General features: G+C 46.7%; 2 protein-coding genes across 4 annotated transcripts; both read left to right on the top strand.

Moving 5' to 3' along the window:
- Positions 1–491: 491 nt before the first annotated feature.
- CCDC86 (coiled-coil domain containing 86) lies at positions 492–5785 on the top strand. Its single transcript, XM_053397416.1, has 4 exons — positions 492–805; positions 1304–1433; positions 2918–2992; positions 5213–5785. Exons 1-4 carry the CDS (start codon positions 573–575, stop codon positions 5330–5332), a joined length of 558 nt encoding a protein of 185 aa, XP_053253391.1. The 5' UTR covers positions 492–572; the 3' UTR covers positions 5333–5785.
- Positions 5786–9791: 4006 nt separating this feature from the next.
- On the top strand, positions 9792–14676 carry BAAT (bile acid-CoA:amino acid N-acyltransferase). 3 transcript variants are annotated; one of them, XM_053397358.1, is made up of 4 exons: positions 9792–10347; positions 11417–11767; positions 12575–12777; positions 13827–14676. In XM_053397358.1, exons 1-4 carry the CDS (start codon positions 10098–10100, stop codon positions 14421–14423), a joined length of 1401 nt encoding a protein of 466 aa, XP_053253333.1. In that variant the 5' UTR covers positions 9792–10097; the 3' UTR covers positions 14424–14676. The 3 variants fall into 3 exon arrangements, with proteins under 3 accessions (XP_053253333.1, XP_053253355.1, XP_053253344.1); XM_053397369.1 differs by having other exon boundaries at positions 10242–10347; positions 11296–11767; XM_053397380.1 differs by lacking the exon at positions 11417–11767.
- Positions 14677–14997: the final 321 nt, after the last annotated feature.

Raw genomic sequence — 14997 nt, 5'->3', positions numbered from 1 at the left:
TACTTCCTTCTGTGGTGTTCAGATCTAGAAATGAAATGTTTACGATTAAAATTAGTGCTGCTGAGAGCTACAGTGAAAACTTTAGCTTACAGTCTCCACTCCTTTTTATGCTAAAGTAAAACAACTTGTAGATTGCAGCCAAATTTCCTTTTAATAAATAAATCACAACAGTCCGTTTAAGACAGTATGCATACAAGGGTTATCTAGTCCAACCCCTGCAATGCACTGGCGGGTGTGTGAGTGTGCGCCGGTCATCAAGGGCTATTTTATTTTTAAAATCTTTTTATTTATTTATTTTATTCATTTTTCGATCAATTCAATGCGCTGCAAGAAGGCGAACTTCCAACCCTTTTGAGTTCCATGTATTTCCACTGCTGTTGCCCCGCATGTCAAAAATCACACCAAATACAACCGGAAACCGGAACTGTTGTTATGGAACGGGTAAGACCGCATCTCGCGTTGCTCTACGCATATACTCGAGGACGAAACGTCATCCGAGGGGGACGTCCCTGTATTTCTCCCACGTGGAGGGAGGCAGAGCCGCAGTTTCCGGGGGAACCGGCGAGCGGGCTATGGCGGCGCTTGTTTCTGAAGCGGAGCCGCTGAGTAAGCAGCCCCCTTCCGATGCTTACCGAGGGGAGCAGGTCCAGCAGCCCGGGAACGGCGAGGAAGCGGCCGCCTCGGTAGAAGCTGGACCAGGGAAACCGCAGGCAGCTGCCCCGGGCACGAAGCGGAAGGAGGCGCCCGCCATCCCCAGAGGAAAGCCTAAATCGGGGCGGGTATGGAAAGACACCGGCAAGAAGCGGTGAGAGTTTGATTTTCGCCTTTAGGCGGCGGGACCTTGTTTTGCGCTACTTACTGCGTTTGCGTATGGTGCAAACTGAAGGTTAACAAGCAAGTGGCGTGCAGTTAATTTTTGTTCTGATTTTGAAACAAATTTGACTCACAGGTGGTTTGCAATGCTTAAATAAGCACTCTCCATTCGTTTCCACAGAATAGTTTGATTGTTCTACACAGTGTCTTTGCCAGTTTGTGGAGAGCATGGCCTGCAAAGTGTGTAGTCCCGTCTGATGAACAGGAACTTAGAAACAAGCTTCACTTGAGTTGTTTATTATCATCATCTATTTATTAAACACCTTCTAAACAACCATATCAAGGCGATGCACGCTAAAAATAACTAAAAATAGTTAAGAGCAAAAAAAATAGTGTATATGTTTAAAGCCAACGCCTATACATTTAAAGCCTTTGTATGGTTTTACATTCATGGCAGTGGCTGGTAATGGCTCCGTTTTCTCCTTGCTAGGTTTTCTCTCATGACTCTGGATAAGCCTTTGCGTACCTCCTGGGAACGCAAGATGAAGGAACGTCAGGAAAAGAAACTAGTCAAAGATTTTGCACGGCAGTTGGTGGAAGAAAAACGAAAGGAGCGTGAGGTGAGAGAGAAATGTGATATAAAGTGGTCTGTTGAATAGTGGTTCCTAGGTCTGGAAGCAGGCAGATGGCCTGTTCTGAATAGAGTCGGGTCCCCTTTGAAAGAACAAGTGTGTCACCCAAGGATGTGCCTAGATTCATCTTTGTCGCCGGAGACCCAAGTGTCTTAAGTAGCTAGGAGTGCCCGCTCTGACTAGATCGCCAGGTACTGCCATTCCTGGACCTGGGATAGACTTTTCACAGTAATACATGTTCTGATAACTTCTTGGATTACTGCAGTGTGTTGCATGTGGTGCTGCCCTTGAAGACAACATGAAAGCTACAGTTAGCATACAAGGCAACTCCCTGGTTATTAAGTGCAGCAGCTGACTGAAGCCATACATGTACTGAAAGACTTGCACTGTCTTTCAAAATATTACTAATCTGAACTCAAAAGTTTTATTGATAACTTATCTTATAAAACTTAGGACCTAAACACTTAAAAGAGCATCTCCCCACTCCAGTATTGTCCTGCCAACAGGTTAAGATATTTGGATAAGCCCTTCATGTTCAAGGACTATCCATTATGCAATAGTAAGTTAGAGGGTCTTCTTTGCTGTGACACATGTCCTCTCTTCTGGGCAGTGTTAGAAACTCAGATATATAAGCTAATTTTCAGTGCCCTTAAACCTGGGTTACGGTCACCACAACAGAATGTCTAGGCACCAATTAACTTTATTATTATTATTCATTTCTGTACTGCCTTATATTTTAAAATAAACTGCTTTGGGATTTCCCCCCAACACATTAAAGCATCAAATAAAAGAATCCAGAATAAAACAAATTCAAGCTTCAAGGAAAATATTTTAGATCCTCTAAATGACATTTTGCTTTCCCCATTATTTGCCTATTTAATAGAGCCTCAAGGTCCATAAATAACAACACCCTAGTGGTCCCAGGCCCTAAGGAAGTTAGATTGGCTTCAACCAGAGCCAGGGCCTTTTCAACTCTGGCTCCGGCCTGGTGGAACGCTCTGCCTCATGAGACCAGGGCCCTGCAGGATCTGATTTCTTTCCACAGGGCCTGTAAGACAGAGTTGTTCCACCTGGCCTTTGGCTTGGAGCCAATTTGATTCCCTCCTTCCCTCTCTTTCTTTTTTCTTTTCCTTCTCCTGTGATGAGGCTACATTTTAATATTTTAATGTTGTATTTTATTTTTGTTTTTAAGTTGTAATCATTCATCTTGTTTTTATTATTGCTTGTAAGCCGCTCTGAGCCCGGCCTTGGCTGGGGAGGGCGGGGTATAAATAAAAAATTATTATTATTATTATTATTATTATTATTATTATTATTATTATTAAGCTGTCCCATAGCAGAAGTACTCTAGGAAGCCAGTGTGCTGTGGTGAATAGAGTGTTAGACTAGGACCTGGGAGATCAGGGTTCAAATTCCGACTGCTGTGGCTCTAAAATAATACATATAACTGGTTTCACTGTCTTCTCCTTCAGGAGAAAAAACTGCGAAGGGAAGAAAACTTAAGAAGAAGACTGGAGAATGAGCGGAAGGCAGAGGTTGTGCAAGTGGTGAGTCTCCCCTTTTAAGTCCTTAGTTTTCTCTTGAAGAAGAAACTTCCCTTCTGTGAGAAGAGGAGCACTGCTGCAATAAACAGATCATGTTCTCTCCGTGTTGCACTTAGCTTGATAGAAATGACATGTTAGACCATGCTTCCTAGTTGCCGCTAATTGAGGAGGAGTGTTTAGGGGAGGTGTGGGCCTGTTTTCATCTAACAAATATACAGAGTTTATCCAAACCCTCACTTACCCTAGGTTGAGTTTAGCCTAACACACTCATTTAAATCTGCTTAAACTAGGGCGCCATTTTTGTTTCCAGTGAGAGTGAGCCAAGAGAGGTGTAGGCTAGAAATTGTTTGGAGTTATTAGTACAGAAGCTTCAAGCTTGTCTTTGTGGTGGTTGGATGATGGAGAGGCTGCTTATTTCACCTTACAATTACTATATATATCCACCACTTATTGAGCCAAGAAGCCAGTGGAGAAGCCCCTAATTTTCTATGGCCTATTTCGGGATGCCTCCTGGAGGTGTTAGCATACTATTGGCACTGGCCCAGACCTTACTTTCAGTTGCCACATCACCAAGCCAAGTTTTACAGAAAGCACCACTGCCTGAGCTGCTAATGTTTTGCCGGTTCCATTGAGTCATGGCAGCACAGTGCAACCCTGCAGCATAGGAAGCAATGGCCTGGAGCAGGGGTGAGGCTATGCAAAACAGTAACTGCCCTACAAGCTCTTTCAGACCAGCCCTTGCATGTAACTATTTAATGGCAACATCTGTCAAGCCATGAGTGTCTAGCCCCAAGAGTTTTCCAAGTCAGAAAATCATAGAAGCGTAGAGTTGGAAGGGACCACGAGGCTCATCTAGTCCAACCCCCCTGCATTGCAGGATTTTTTTGCCATGGAGATACAATGTTGTACAGCAAAATGGGTGAGACTCTAGCCAGACTAATACCATGTGAATGTGGATGAATATCTATAATCCTAGTTGCTGATCAATGCAAGAATGGGGTGGAGCCAAAATCTTGCAAGAATAGTATCTACTTCAGGAGTAGCCAACGTGGTGCCCTCCAGATGACTACAGCTCCTATCCTTGGGGTGCTGAAAGGACTTTGTTTCATAAATGGATCATTTTCACCATTCTTAAAATCTGTGGATTGCAAGACTGACATGGACAGTTTCTGGGCTCGCAAAGCACTTGCATCATCTTTCGGATGCCCATCTGAATACCTCTAGGTCCCAGGATTGCAAGGCCTTTTCAGGTTGTGTGGCTCAAACGTCATAATCTGTTTCCTTATCATGATGCCTTTCAGGTCTAGGCAAATGGGCACAGCTTCTCTGGATGTGTAGTTTCATCTCTCAAGAGATGTCATTGATCTGATGTTTTCGTTAAAACAGTCCTGTTTACAGCAGTTGGCCACCATATTTTGCTTTTCCTGACTGGCACCATTGCAGAGCTGCTTTCCAAAGTTTCACTCATCGTTCTCTCATGCATACCACTTATAATTGATCTATATTAAAATAGTAATGTTTCGTCATGGTGTTCCATTGCGCTAGAAGCGGCTTAGTCATGCTGGCCACATGACCCGGAAAGCTGTCTGTGGACAAACACCAGCTCCCTCGGCCTGAAAGCAAGATGAGTGCCACAACCCGGTCGCCTTTGACTGGACTTAACTGTCCAGGGGTCCTTTACTACCTTTTATTAGTAAGAATAATGGTGTATTCACAAAATCTTCAGTCTCATGTCATAAAACAATATAGGACATAATGTGCGTGCCAAATGATAGATCAAGATTCTTTTGCAGATCTCTGGATAATTTGAAGAACATCTCCAAAGATGCATGACCCCCAATTGTTTAGTGGTATCACACATACCTTTAAAAACCCCTCCATCCATCCTAAATTATACTGATGAAATGAAGAGTGTGTATTGGAGTAGGGCAGGTGCATGGGAGAACTGTGAATTCAGTTCTGGTATTCAGGATCATTCTCCTGCACTTGTAATCCTTTCATTCAAAGTGTACTATATTCAAAGTATACCTTGATATTCTGGTTGGTGGATCTCTGGATCCAGTAAAAATCAAAGGGTGTATCCCCAAGTCGAAAGTCTTGTCTATCCCTGTTCTGAAGCCTCTGGTGAAGAGTAGGAGACTTGTTCTTCCTGAGAGTTCTTAAGTCTCATATACAAGAGTGCTGGCAGCACCACTGTCATTTCTTTTCTGCTCCTTCCTCCAGATTCGGAATCCAGCAAAACTGAAGCGTGCAAAGAAGAAGCAACTGCGTCGCATTGAGAAGCGGGACACACTGGCATTGCTGCAGAAACGCCAAACGCAGCGCAAAGCAGCCAAGGAATGAGTCCAAGATGGGTCTCCCTCCCTACTCTCCGTAAATAGAAAATGACTTCTTGAGATACGCTGGCCAGATGCACTGCTGGTTTGCTCCCTGGCTTCTCTTGGCCCCGGAGATCAGATTCTTCCAGAGAAGGCTACATTGCATCCAAATGCCCCTCAGCTGAAGCCTCCCTTTTGCTTTTGTGTGGAGATGGCAAAGCAGAATCCTCCAGATTGAAGTGCTTAGACATCTTTTTAAAAACTAAACGTTCTCCAGGATAGCAACAGACCCCAGACTTTATGAAATGGGGCAATGCCCTAAAGGGGTTTGTCTGAGGATTCACAACTTCTAGACTGTAGGGTTATATATAAAAGATCATAAATAGCCTGGTTGCTGTTGTAAAGGTATTCTTCTGGGTTAGGGGTAGAATGGGACATTTGACTGGTTCTGCAGTTATTAAAATAATTGCTTTCTGGATTTATGCACCTGTGTGATATTTTAGCTTTGTGGTGTCAGGAGATTGCTAATGACTGTGGCTTAACTGTCAAGGTTAGTGATGAAAGTCTCCTCTCTGTATTTATATGGGGGGGGGGGGCGCTTGTCTTCTATGGAAGTCCTCAGGCTTCAGCATTTTTTATTAATGGCACAAGTCACTCTAAAAAAACACTTTGTTTTTATTTTATTACATTGCTATCTTAAACTTTCCTTGAAGGAGATCAAGGCAGCTTATGTGGAACTTTTCTCCTCACAACAACCATATTGGACAGAATGGCTAGAAGATGGCCTATTGTCATCAAATGAGTTTCATGGCTAAATGGGTTTCAGCAGAGTGAGGGATAACCTCGGTCTCCTGGTCTTGTCTAGCTATTGCACCACACTGGCTCAAATCCAGAAGCTTTTTCTGTAAGCTTCTGAAGTAGGTAGTGATCCTTTGTTGGGGGGGGGGGGGACAGGTTCTGATTAGCTGGCAACATTTTTAAGCTTCGGCATATTTTTTGGCATACGTTCAACCAGGCTAAGCCTCCAATCTAGCAGATTCCTTATGAGCAGAGAAAGGAATGTGAACAAGAGCTGTTGTACAAGGCTCCAGTTTCAGAAAGAGCTTGTTGTATGATTCTGCTGTTTTCAGAAAATAAGGGAGGGGAGTGGTTCAGTTTTTGTACATTGTATAACATGATCCTGATCTTGCCTGATGAAAAACTAAGGTCCATTCACCTGGACCAATGTCTCTGTCAATGATTACCCTGTACTTGGTTGCCCAACATGAAGAGTTGCAAATTAGTTGCAGAGAGCAAAGTCTCATTTTTTACTGATCTGGGGCTTTGAATATTGACATGAGTTAGGTCTCATGGAGAATTTGTGTGGAGCAGGGCAGAAATGGGCAGCCCCCTCCACTACTGACAATATTGGGTTCTGAGGGACAAACAGTAGAGGTCCCGCAATGCCCAATTTCCCCTACCTCCTGACGGGACCTTTCTGCAACGGACCCAGAGTTGTCCAAAGCAGCAGCTCCTGAGCAGAAACTAGAGCAAAAATCATTTACAGCCCTTTGTAGGGGAAAACAGCTTTATCTTCATCAAGTGTGAAATATCACAATATAAGCACACCTAAACATAGCATGGAGTGCTCTTGTTTGAAGGCTCCAGCCAGCCATGCCCCTTCCCAAGATTCTTCCTTCCCTCCCTGGTTTTCATTTTTTGGAGGGGGGTGTTCCTCCCCCCATAGATAATCCCCCACAAAAAAATGTTTAATTTGGATCCCTTCCAGTCGGGATTCAGGCCTCACCATGGGACTGAAACTGCCTTGGTCGCGCTGGTTGATGATCTCCGGCGGGCTAGGGACAAAGGTGAGAGCTGTTTCCTAGTTCTGCTGGATCTCTCAGCGGCCTTTGACACCATCGACCATAACATCCTTCTGGACCGTCTTGAGGGGCTGGGAGCTGGGGGCACTGTCATACAGTGGTTCCGCTCCTTCCTCCTGGGCCGTGTTCAGAAAGTGGTGGTGGGGGATGAGTGTTCAGACCCCTGGGCTCTCACTTGTGGGGTGCCTCAGGTTTCTGTCCTCTCCCCCATGCTTTTCAACATTTACATGCAGCCGCTGGGAGAGATCATCAGAAGGTTTGGGCTGGGTGTTCATCAGTATGCGGATGATACCCAGCTCTACCTCTCTTTTAAATCAGAACCAGTGAGGGCGGTGAAGGTCCTGTGTGAGTGTCTGGAGGCGGTTGGAGGATGGATGGCGGCTAACAGATTGAGGTTGAATCCTGACAAGACAGAAGTACTGTTTTTGGGGGACAGGAGGCGGGCAGGTGTGGAGGATTCCCTGGTCCTGAATGGGGTAACTGTGCCCCTGAAGGACCAGGTGCGCAGCCTGGGAGTCATTTTGGACTCACAGCTGTCCATGGAGGCACAGGTCAAATCTGTGTCCAGGGTAGCTGTTTACCAGCTCCATCTGGTACGTAGGCTGAGACCCTATCTGCCTGCGGACTGTCTCGCCAGAGTGGTGCATGCTCTGGTTATCTCCCGCTTGGACTACTGCAATGCGCTCTACGTGGGGCTACCTTTGAAGGTGACTCGGAAACTACAACTAATCCAGAATGCAGCAACTAGACTGATGACTGGGGGCGGCCGCCGAGACCATATAACACCGGTCTTGAAAGACCTACATTGGCTCCCAGTACGTTTCCGAGCACAATTCAAAGTGTTGGTGCTGACCTTTAAAGCCCTAAACGGCCTCGGTCCAGTATACCTGAAGGAGCGTCTCCACCCCCATCATTCTGCCCGGACGCTGAGGTCCAGCGCCGAGGGCCTTCTGGCGGTTCCCTCATTGCGAGAAGCAAAGCTACAGGGAACCAGGCAGAGGGCCTTCTCGGTAGTGGCGCCCGCCCTGTGGAACACCCTTCCAGCAGATGTCAAAGAGATAAACAACTACCTGACATTCAGAAGACATCTTAAGGCAGCCCTGTTCAGGGAAGTTTTTAACGTGTGATATTTTACTGTATTTTTGGTTTTTATGGAAGCCGCCCAGAGTGGCTGGGGAGGCCCAGCCAGATGGGCGGGGTATAAATAATAAATTATTATTATTATTATTATTATTATTATTATTATTATTATTCTGTGAACCTTGGGATTCTCTTTGTTTCCCAGAAGCCCTACAAAGCCCTCTGCTGTGAATAATAGTAATAAAAAAGTCACTTTTCTCACAGAGTGACGACCCAAAGCAACTTACATTATTAAAACCAATTAAGAACATTTTTATATTTATAAAAATATAATATATTTTTATATTTAGAAAAATATAAAAACACAGCTATACAAATAAAAATGAGGATTTACAGATCCCATCCCCACTCAAAAAGGCCACGATGTCGAACTTCAAACTAAGGTCCAAAAACCTGTGAAAAGAGAAAAGTCTTTGATGCTTTAAAACAGTTAAAGACAGTGTCAAACATCTCTCCTTGAGTTTGCAATTAGAGGGAATGATTTCCTCATCCAATATATCTTATAGTTGGCTAGAATATTATTTCTATTCAGAATGAACCATCTTACCAAAGAACAATATTGGAGAGGGGCAGGGTTAATGTTACATGTGAGCTATATATTTTTCACACAGATTTATCTACAGTTACAGGGGGCGAAGGCTCTGCGGTAGAGAATACACAAGGTCTTCACTCTCTGGAAAAACAATTTCATCAAAAGCCATTTATAGATCACCAAAATGACCCTGTATAAGGCATCACTTTGAACTAAGCTCACACTGGGCCATAAAATGGCAAATGGGATTCAGTCACCCAGTTTGGATAAATTCCTTTGTAGCTCATTTGCAATTCCTTTTTGTTTTATACACCCTGAAAAATCTGGTCTCTTCAACAAACTTGGCTACCTACCTCACAGCTCCCCTGTAGCTCTATCATTCACAAAATTAGAGGTCTGACTTTAACAGCAAATGGGATGCACAGAGTAGAAGTGCCCACCTTTTGCTTCTAGAATTGGACCTCCGCCTCTTCTTTCTATACGACTTGGGTGAGTGCGTTTACCACATGTGACACTGGGGGTTGCAAATCAAATTGCACGTTTGTATCTAAACTGCATACACAATTTCTTAGCCAGCAAGGTAAGCTTTCTAAATCAGGGTCAATAATGTTTAGAACAATCACATACCACCTCCCTACTGGTGTTAGCTGTATTTTATTTATTTAATCAATTTCAATGATATCTCCCTGAGCTAGTTGACCTTTCAAGGCAGCTTATAGAATGGGGGTTAAATACTTTAAAATGCCATCTTCTTAACTGATAAATACGACAAACATGACAAAGTGAAGCCACTCATTTAAAAAGCACGAGCAGTTCACACAGAATCATTTCTCACACTGGCGTGTACAGGGCGAGTTTTTAAAAAGAGGGCCCGTGGAACATGTGTACTCTGTATCCACGGGGCCACTTTCAAAGGACTCACCCTGTACATTTGTTTAGAGTTGTCTCAAAGGTCAGGGGAGGGACTGAAACAATCAGATGAGATGCAGAATCACTGCAGAGTAGGAAGGGATCTCCAGGGTCATCTAGTCCAACCCCCTGCAATGCAGGGATGTCATCTAAAGCATACCATGACAGAAACAACAATCTGGAAAACTAAAGGAAATAACTTTACACATTTTTGAGCCAAAGGCCGTGAAAGCTGGAAATGTGGGGAGGACGGCTCATCTGGCGGTGAGGAGGGGCAGCTACCTCGCCACCCACCCCCAATGCCCTGAATCCTCTCCTTGAGTAACACCAGGCAGCGCGGGTGTGGGATGAGGTTTCGCTTCTCGCACCGACTTGCCTCACCTTATCTGTCCTCCTTTTGCTCCAGAGGGAGCCGCGCCAAGTCACGAGGCGCAAGACAGAGCAACTCCCCGCTTGGCGCCCGTCCACGGGATCGTGCCCTGCCCGGGAAGGCACTACCCTGGCGAGGATCCGACAAGGTACTGGGCACCTGCGGAGCACCGAGAGAGAGGAGCTGGCGGCTGCAACTCCTCCGGGTCCTGAGCCATTCAAGTCGCGGTGAGCGCAGAACCCAGCGTCGCCCGGGCGCGCCGGGAAAGGCGGGGAGGATTTGCAGACGCCTGGAGGGGAAGGAAGATCAGCTCGCCGCGCTCCCCCAGACCTTTGGCGGGCGGAGCGGGAAGCGGCGACACTCCAGCCGGGGTTGTTGTGCAGCTCCCATCAGCCGCAGCCAGCACGGCCACAGCGGCAGCGGGAAGCGAAGGTCCCGCTTCCAAGTGCAGCTTCGATTGCAAGCGTGCGCAGGCAGGCGGGCTTCTTGCAGCGCGCAAGGGAGCAAACCGTTCAGTGCATGGAGGAGTTTCACCTCCAAGGAGGAAAAGGACTTAGTTAAAAGCCTGTGTCAGCTGAGTTTTACTAAAAGTAGATGTACTGAAATTAATCAAGCTAACTTAGTCATGTCAATTAATTTCAGTGGGCCTGCTCTGTGTAAAACAGAACTTTCCAAACTTTTCATGTTGGCGACACACTTTTTAGACATGCATCATTTTGCAGCACGGTAATTCAGTTTTACTAGCAATCCAGTGGGCTGCCTGCACCCTTTACCAGCCCCAGGAGGAGTGTGGGGAGCGTTCGAACGACACACCCGCACACTGTTGCTGATAATGCACTCGTGTTGCAACACACAGTTTGGAAAGCTCTGATGTAAAACTTGGTCGACTACCAACCTTGAACTAGGACAGAATGGAGTTTTAATTTTCTCCTCAGCCATAAAGATTTCTGAATTATCTTCAGCCAGTTGCTAATGCTCATCCCAACCTACCTCACCAAGTTCAGAGGATTAACGTGTGTGTGTAAAAGAGGAAAGGCGGGATATAAAGGAGAGAGCTTCAATCAGAGGTTAAGGGCAAGAATTGCCCTAGGGGAAGTAGGGAAGCTGAGCACCTCCTCCATTCGTTCTTACAGTTGCCAAACTTACTGGAAATGTCACTGATTCACTTTCCTCAGGTTGCTGCCATGGCCTGCCTCACTGTCACCCCAAAAAGCTCACTAGCCGACTCACCCGTGTGGATTCGCGCCTCTGGCCTGGACCCTTCCCAGCTGGTAACCCTGCATGCATTGCTTACAGATGACATAGGAGAGAAGTTTCAATCCAGAGCCCACTTCCGGGCAAATCTGTCTGGGGAGGTGGACGTGAAGCAGGCGGCTGCTCTAGGCGGGGACTATGTAGGTGTTTGGCCTATGGGCCTCTTCTCCTCCCTGAAGCCAGAGAAAAAGTTCCGCAGGCTGATGAAACGCAACGTGACAGGCAGCCCTTTCCGCGTCCAGGTCAGCCTCTTTGGCTCTGTGGTATTAGTTCCTTCACCCAACGATGTACCACTGGCCACTTGCACTGTGGAGAGATGGTACGCAGCCCATGGAGTGGAACGTGTCCAGGTCAAAGAAGGCAAAGTTCGGGGCGCCCTTTTCTTGCCACCAGGTAAGAAAACTGATTTGTGCTTTCTCTCCCCTCCCGGGTGATTCACTACAATGAGGAATGGCCTAGCGCAGTGCCAGCCCACCCCTGTTTCACAACTTGTGGTGAAATAGGAATGGGCTACCCTCGCTGCTGCATCCCACCCCACTTCCGCTGTTGTCAGAACATCCCCACCACCACCTGCCAAACCCTGCGAGAGCCGGCACATTCCTCAAGGCATTGCCCCTCGTCTTTCCTGCCTCAGGGGCAGAGAAGATGAACGGCAATACCACATGCCATAATGCCTCCCTCTCACTAGCGACGGGGGCATTCCACCAGCAGTGGGGCAGGCAGGGTGAGGCAGATGCTTCACACCACCCCATTAGTGGGCCTGCTGTGGCCTAGTGGGCTCAGTAGATGGTCTGTGAGCACTTAATGCATAGATGAACCTATGTGGGCTGGGGCTTCATCGGTACCTGGATGAGAGAGTCCTATTATACATTCTGGGTTATAAGAATAAAGAGAAGTCCCCCCCTCTCCTTTACCTCTTCACTTCATTTTCCTTCTTCCCACACATCTGTATGCAACTTTCCCATTTGTTTCTGAACCTTCTCTACAATCATGCAGTCCTTCTCTTCCCTCATTGTGGGGCACACATTGCTCACATGCCCAGGTTGCTTTTATTGTCCTCTCCAAGGTCACCCCCTTCCTCCACCCCACCCTGCATGGTCTCAGAGACCTCCAAAGGCAGGCAGGGAGGGAGGTTCTTATTCCAGACAATTACAAATACCTTCACTCATAGTTGCTCTCCCTTTCTTGGACTCTCTGCAGGGCCTGGGCCGTTTCCAGGGGTGATTGACCTATTTGGTGGGTCTGGAGGTCTCATTGAGTTTCGAGCCATCCTACTGGCCAATAGAGGCTTTGCTGTTCTAGCTCTGGCTTTCTTTGGCTATGATGACCTCCCACAGACCCTAGAAGAAGTGGACCTGGAATATTTTGAGGAAGCATCCACACTACTCTTAAAACATCCCAAGGTGTGTCCAAGAGGGTATATTTTCTTCTCTCTTGTTACAAGGGTACTCTGTAGTGGGACAATAGAGATTAAAATAGATTGGGAGTGAGGAACGTTTTTGGCCTGGCAGGCCAACTTTGACGGGCGAGCCACCTCTCAATCATCTGACATCATAATGCTGTTAAGTGACTTGTAGGTGTGTGGTCCCACCCACCTGTCAAAACTGACCCACGAGGGTGCAGGAGAAGCTTGGGTCCCCACAAAGAATGCACTGTCAAAGTGGCACCAAACAGGATTCTGGAATATATAGTGATATGCACTTGATCAGACAAAGCTAGACTAACACAGGCGTCGCTAGGTAGTTCCCAGGTTTTGTACAGTACAGTAGGATCTCCCAAGCTTCATTTTGTCTTTGTATGGAATTGATCTGGCTAAAAACGGACACGCCTAAGACAGTGCACACACACACACACACACACACACACACACACACACACACATTTTGTGGGGAGCAGAAGCTGACTGTGTATGGCAGAGGTGGGACATCTGTGGTCCTCCAGCTTGTTACCAGACTCGGTCTCCCATCAGTCAGTGATCAGGTAGGACGTGAGGTGGAGCTCATGTTAGATTGAAGGGGTAATTCCTTGCTAATTCCCCAGCCCTGCTGAAGAGGAAGCAGTACATACAAGGGGAAGGGGCTGCAGAGAGGAAGCTGCTCATTAGCCTGGCAGGAGATCTCTGCTGAGCAGGGCTCAGTTGTGTATAAACCATTTAGAAAGAGCTTGGCTGTAAGGAAGGGCACCACTAGATAATATTCCACTATATTCAATGCTGTGTGAAAGGGCCCTAGTGCAGAAGGAGCCAGTTAGAAAGGGTTACATGCAGTCTGATGTACGATCCAGCATTCGGCCATCTCAGTCTACTGACTCACCCTGCACCATGTGTAGAATCACTCTTCCTTCTGAACAAACCCGTTTAGAGCCTTCCTTCTTGCAAAACTCTACTTGCATCTGCCTCTCATGCTGTTGATGAAATAGCTATGTGTGGTTCCCTCCCTCCTCCCCCCGCCAGGTCAGAGGCCCGGGCCTTGGAGTCGTTGGGCTGTCCAAAGGATCGGAAATCGCACTGGCCATGATTACCTTCTTAGACCAGATCGTGGCTGCTGTGTGCATCAATGGTGCCACAGGCATGAGAGGTGCATCACTTCGCTTTCGTGACGTCTATATCCCTGCCATCCCTTATGCTGTTGAGAAGGTTCTCATCACTGAAATGGGGACAATGTCCTCTTACCACGTCATGGAAGATCCTTTGGATGAAAGACATCACTCCTCTGCCATCCCTCTAGAGAAGGCCCAAGGGCCCGTGCTCTTTGTGGTGTCAGAAAGCGACCAAAGCCTAAACAGCAAGTTATTTGCTGAGGCGGCCATAGCCAGAGCAAAGCAGCATGGGAAAAGGAACTGTGCTTTGCTGTCGTATCCGGGGGCTGGGCACCTCCTAGAACCCCCCGGTTCCCCGCTTTGCTACTGCTCTGCTTTCCGGAGTATTTCCTTGCCTAACCAATGGGGAGGTGAAGTGGAACTGCACGCCAAAGCCCAAGAGCACTCCTGGAAGGAGATCCAAAAATTCCTCGAGCTTCATCTTGGCCCGGTTGGAAAGAGCAATTTCTAATAGCGGAAGGAAGGAAAGCCAGCTCAGGTGACGTATTCTAGTTCTCCAGACTTGATCCAATGAATCAGCCCACACACGGAAGACCGTCGGAGTGAGAATATCCCTGTGACATGGTATTTCGAGAGCACTCATCAGAAAGACAATTGCGTGACCAGAAGCCTGTGACAGTGTTAGGCCTCTGCGAACTGCATCCAGTTCTTTTGCCTGTCTCATGCTTCTTGGGGGGGGGGGTGATTGAGGCCCCTTTCCTACACTTGCTGCAGTAAAGTCAGGTAAAGTCAGCAGTGTAAATAAGTTTTGATGGATGTAATAATGGAAAACCAATTGGTAGTTTTTGTAAAATATGCAGGGATATAAGATGTGCAAAATGAACTATGTAAAGAGAAGAACGCTGACATCAAACCCTACATATAGTAAGTAAAATAGAAACATCACCACCTGTCCCCATTCTCACCCATCTCTCCCCCCTCCACCTCTTCCCCCCTTTTCTTCCTAATGTCTCAACAAATGAAAATGATTTGTAAAAATGTTACATGGGGGGGGGGGGAGAATACGAGAGAGAGACGTTGCAAAC

This window comes from Podarcis raffonei, chromosome 1 (assembly GCF_027172205.1).
Source record: "Podarcis raffonei isolate rPodRaf1 chromosome 1, rPodRaf1.pri, whole genome shotgun sequence".
NCBI classification, from domain to species: Eukaryota; Metazoa; Chordata; class Lepidosauria; order Squamata; family Lacertidae; genus Podarcis; species Podarcis raffonei.
The sequence above is the reverse complement of the archived record's forward strand: the minus strand, read 5'-3'. Positions and strand labels throughout refer to the sequence as shown.

Coding starts and splice junctions, on each gene's coding strand:
- BAAT (XM_053397358.1), top strand. CDS start 10,098: ATGAGGTTTCGCTTCTCGCACCGACTTGCCTCACCTTATCTGTCCTCC. Junction 10,348..11,416: donor CCTGAGCCATTCAAGTCGCG/GTGAGCGCAGAA, acceptor CATTGCTTACAG/ATGACATAGGAGAGAAGTTT. Junction 12,778..13,826: donor TACTCTTAAAACATCCCAAG/GTGTGTCCAAGA, acceptor TCCCCCCGCCAG/GTCAGAGGCCCGGGCCTTGG.
- CCDC86 (XM_053397416.1), top strand. CDS start 573: ATGGCGGCGCTTGTTTCTGAAGCGGAGCCGCTGAGTAAGCAGCCCCCT. Junction 806..1,303: donor AAAGACACCGGCAAGAAGCG/GTGAGAGTTTGA, acceptor TCTCCTTGCTAG/GTTTTCTCTCATGACTCTGG. Junction 1,434..2,917: donor AAAAACGAAAGGAGCGTGAG/GTGAGAGAGAAA, acceptor CTTCTCCTTCAG/GAGAAAAAACTGCGAAGGGA.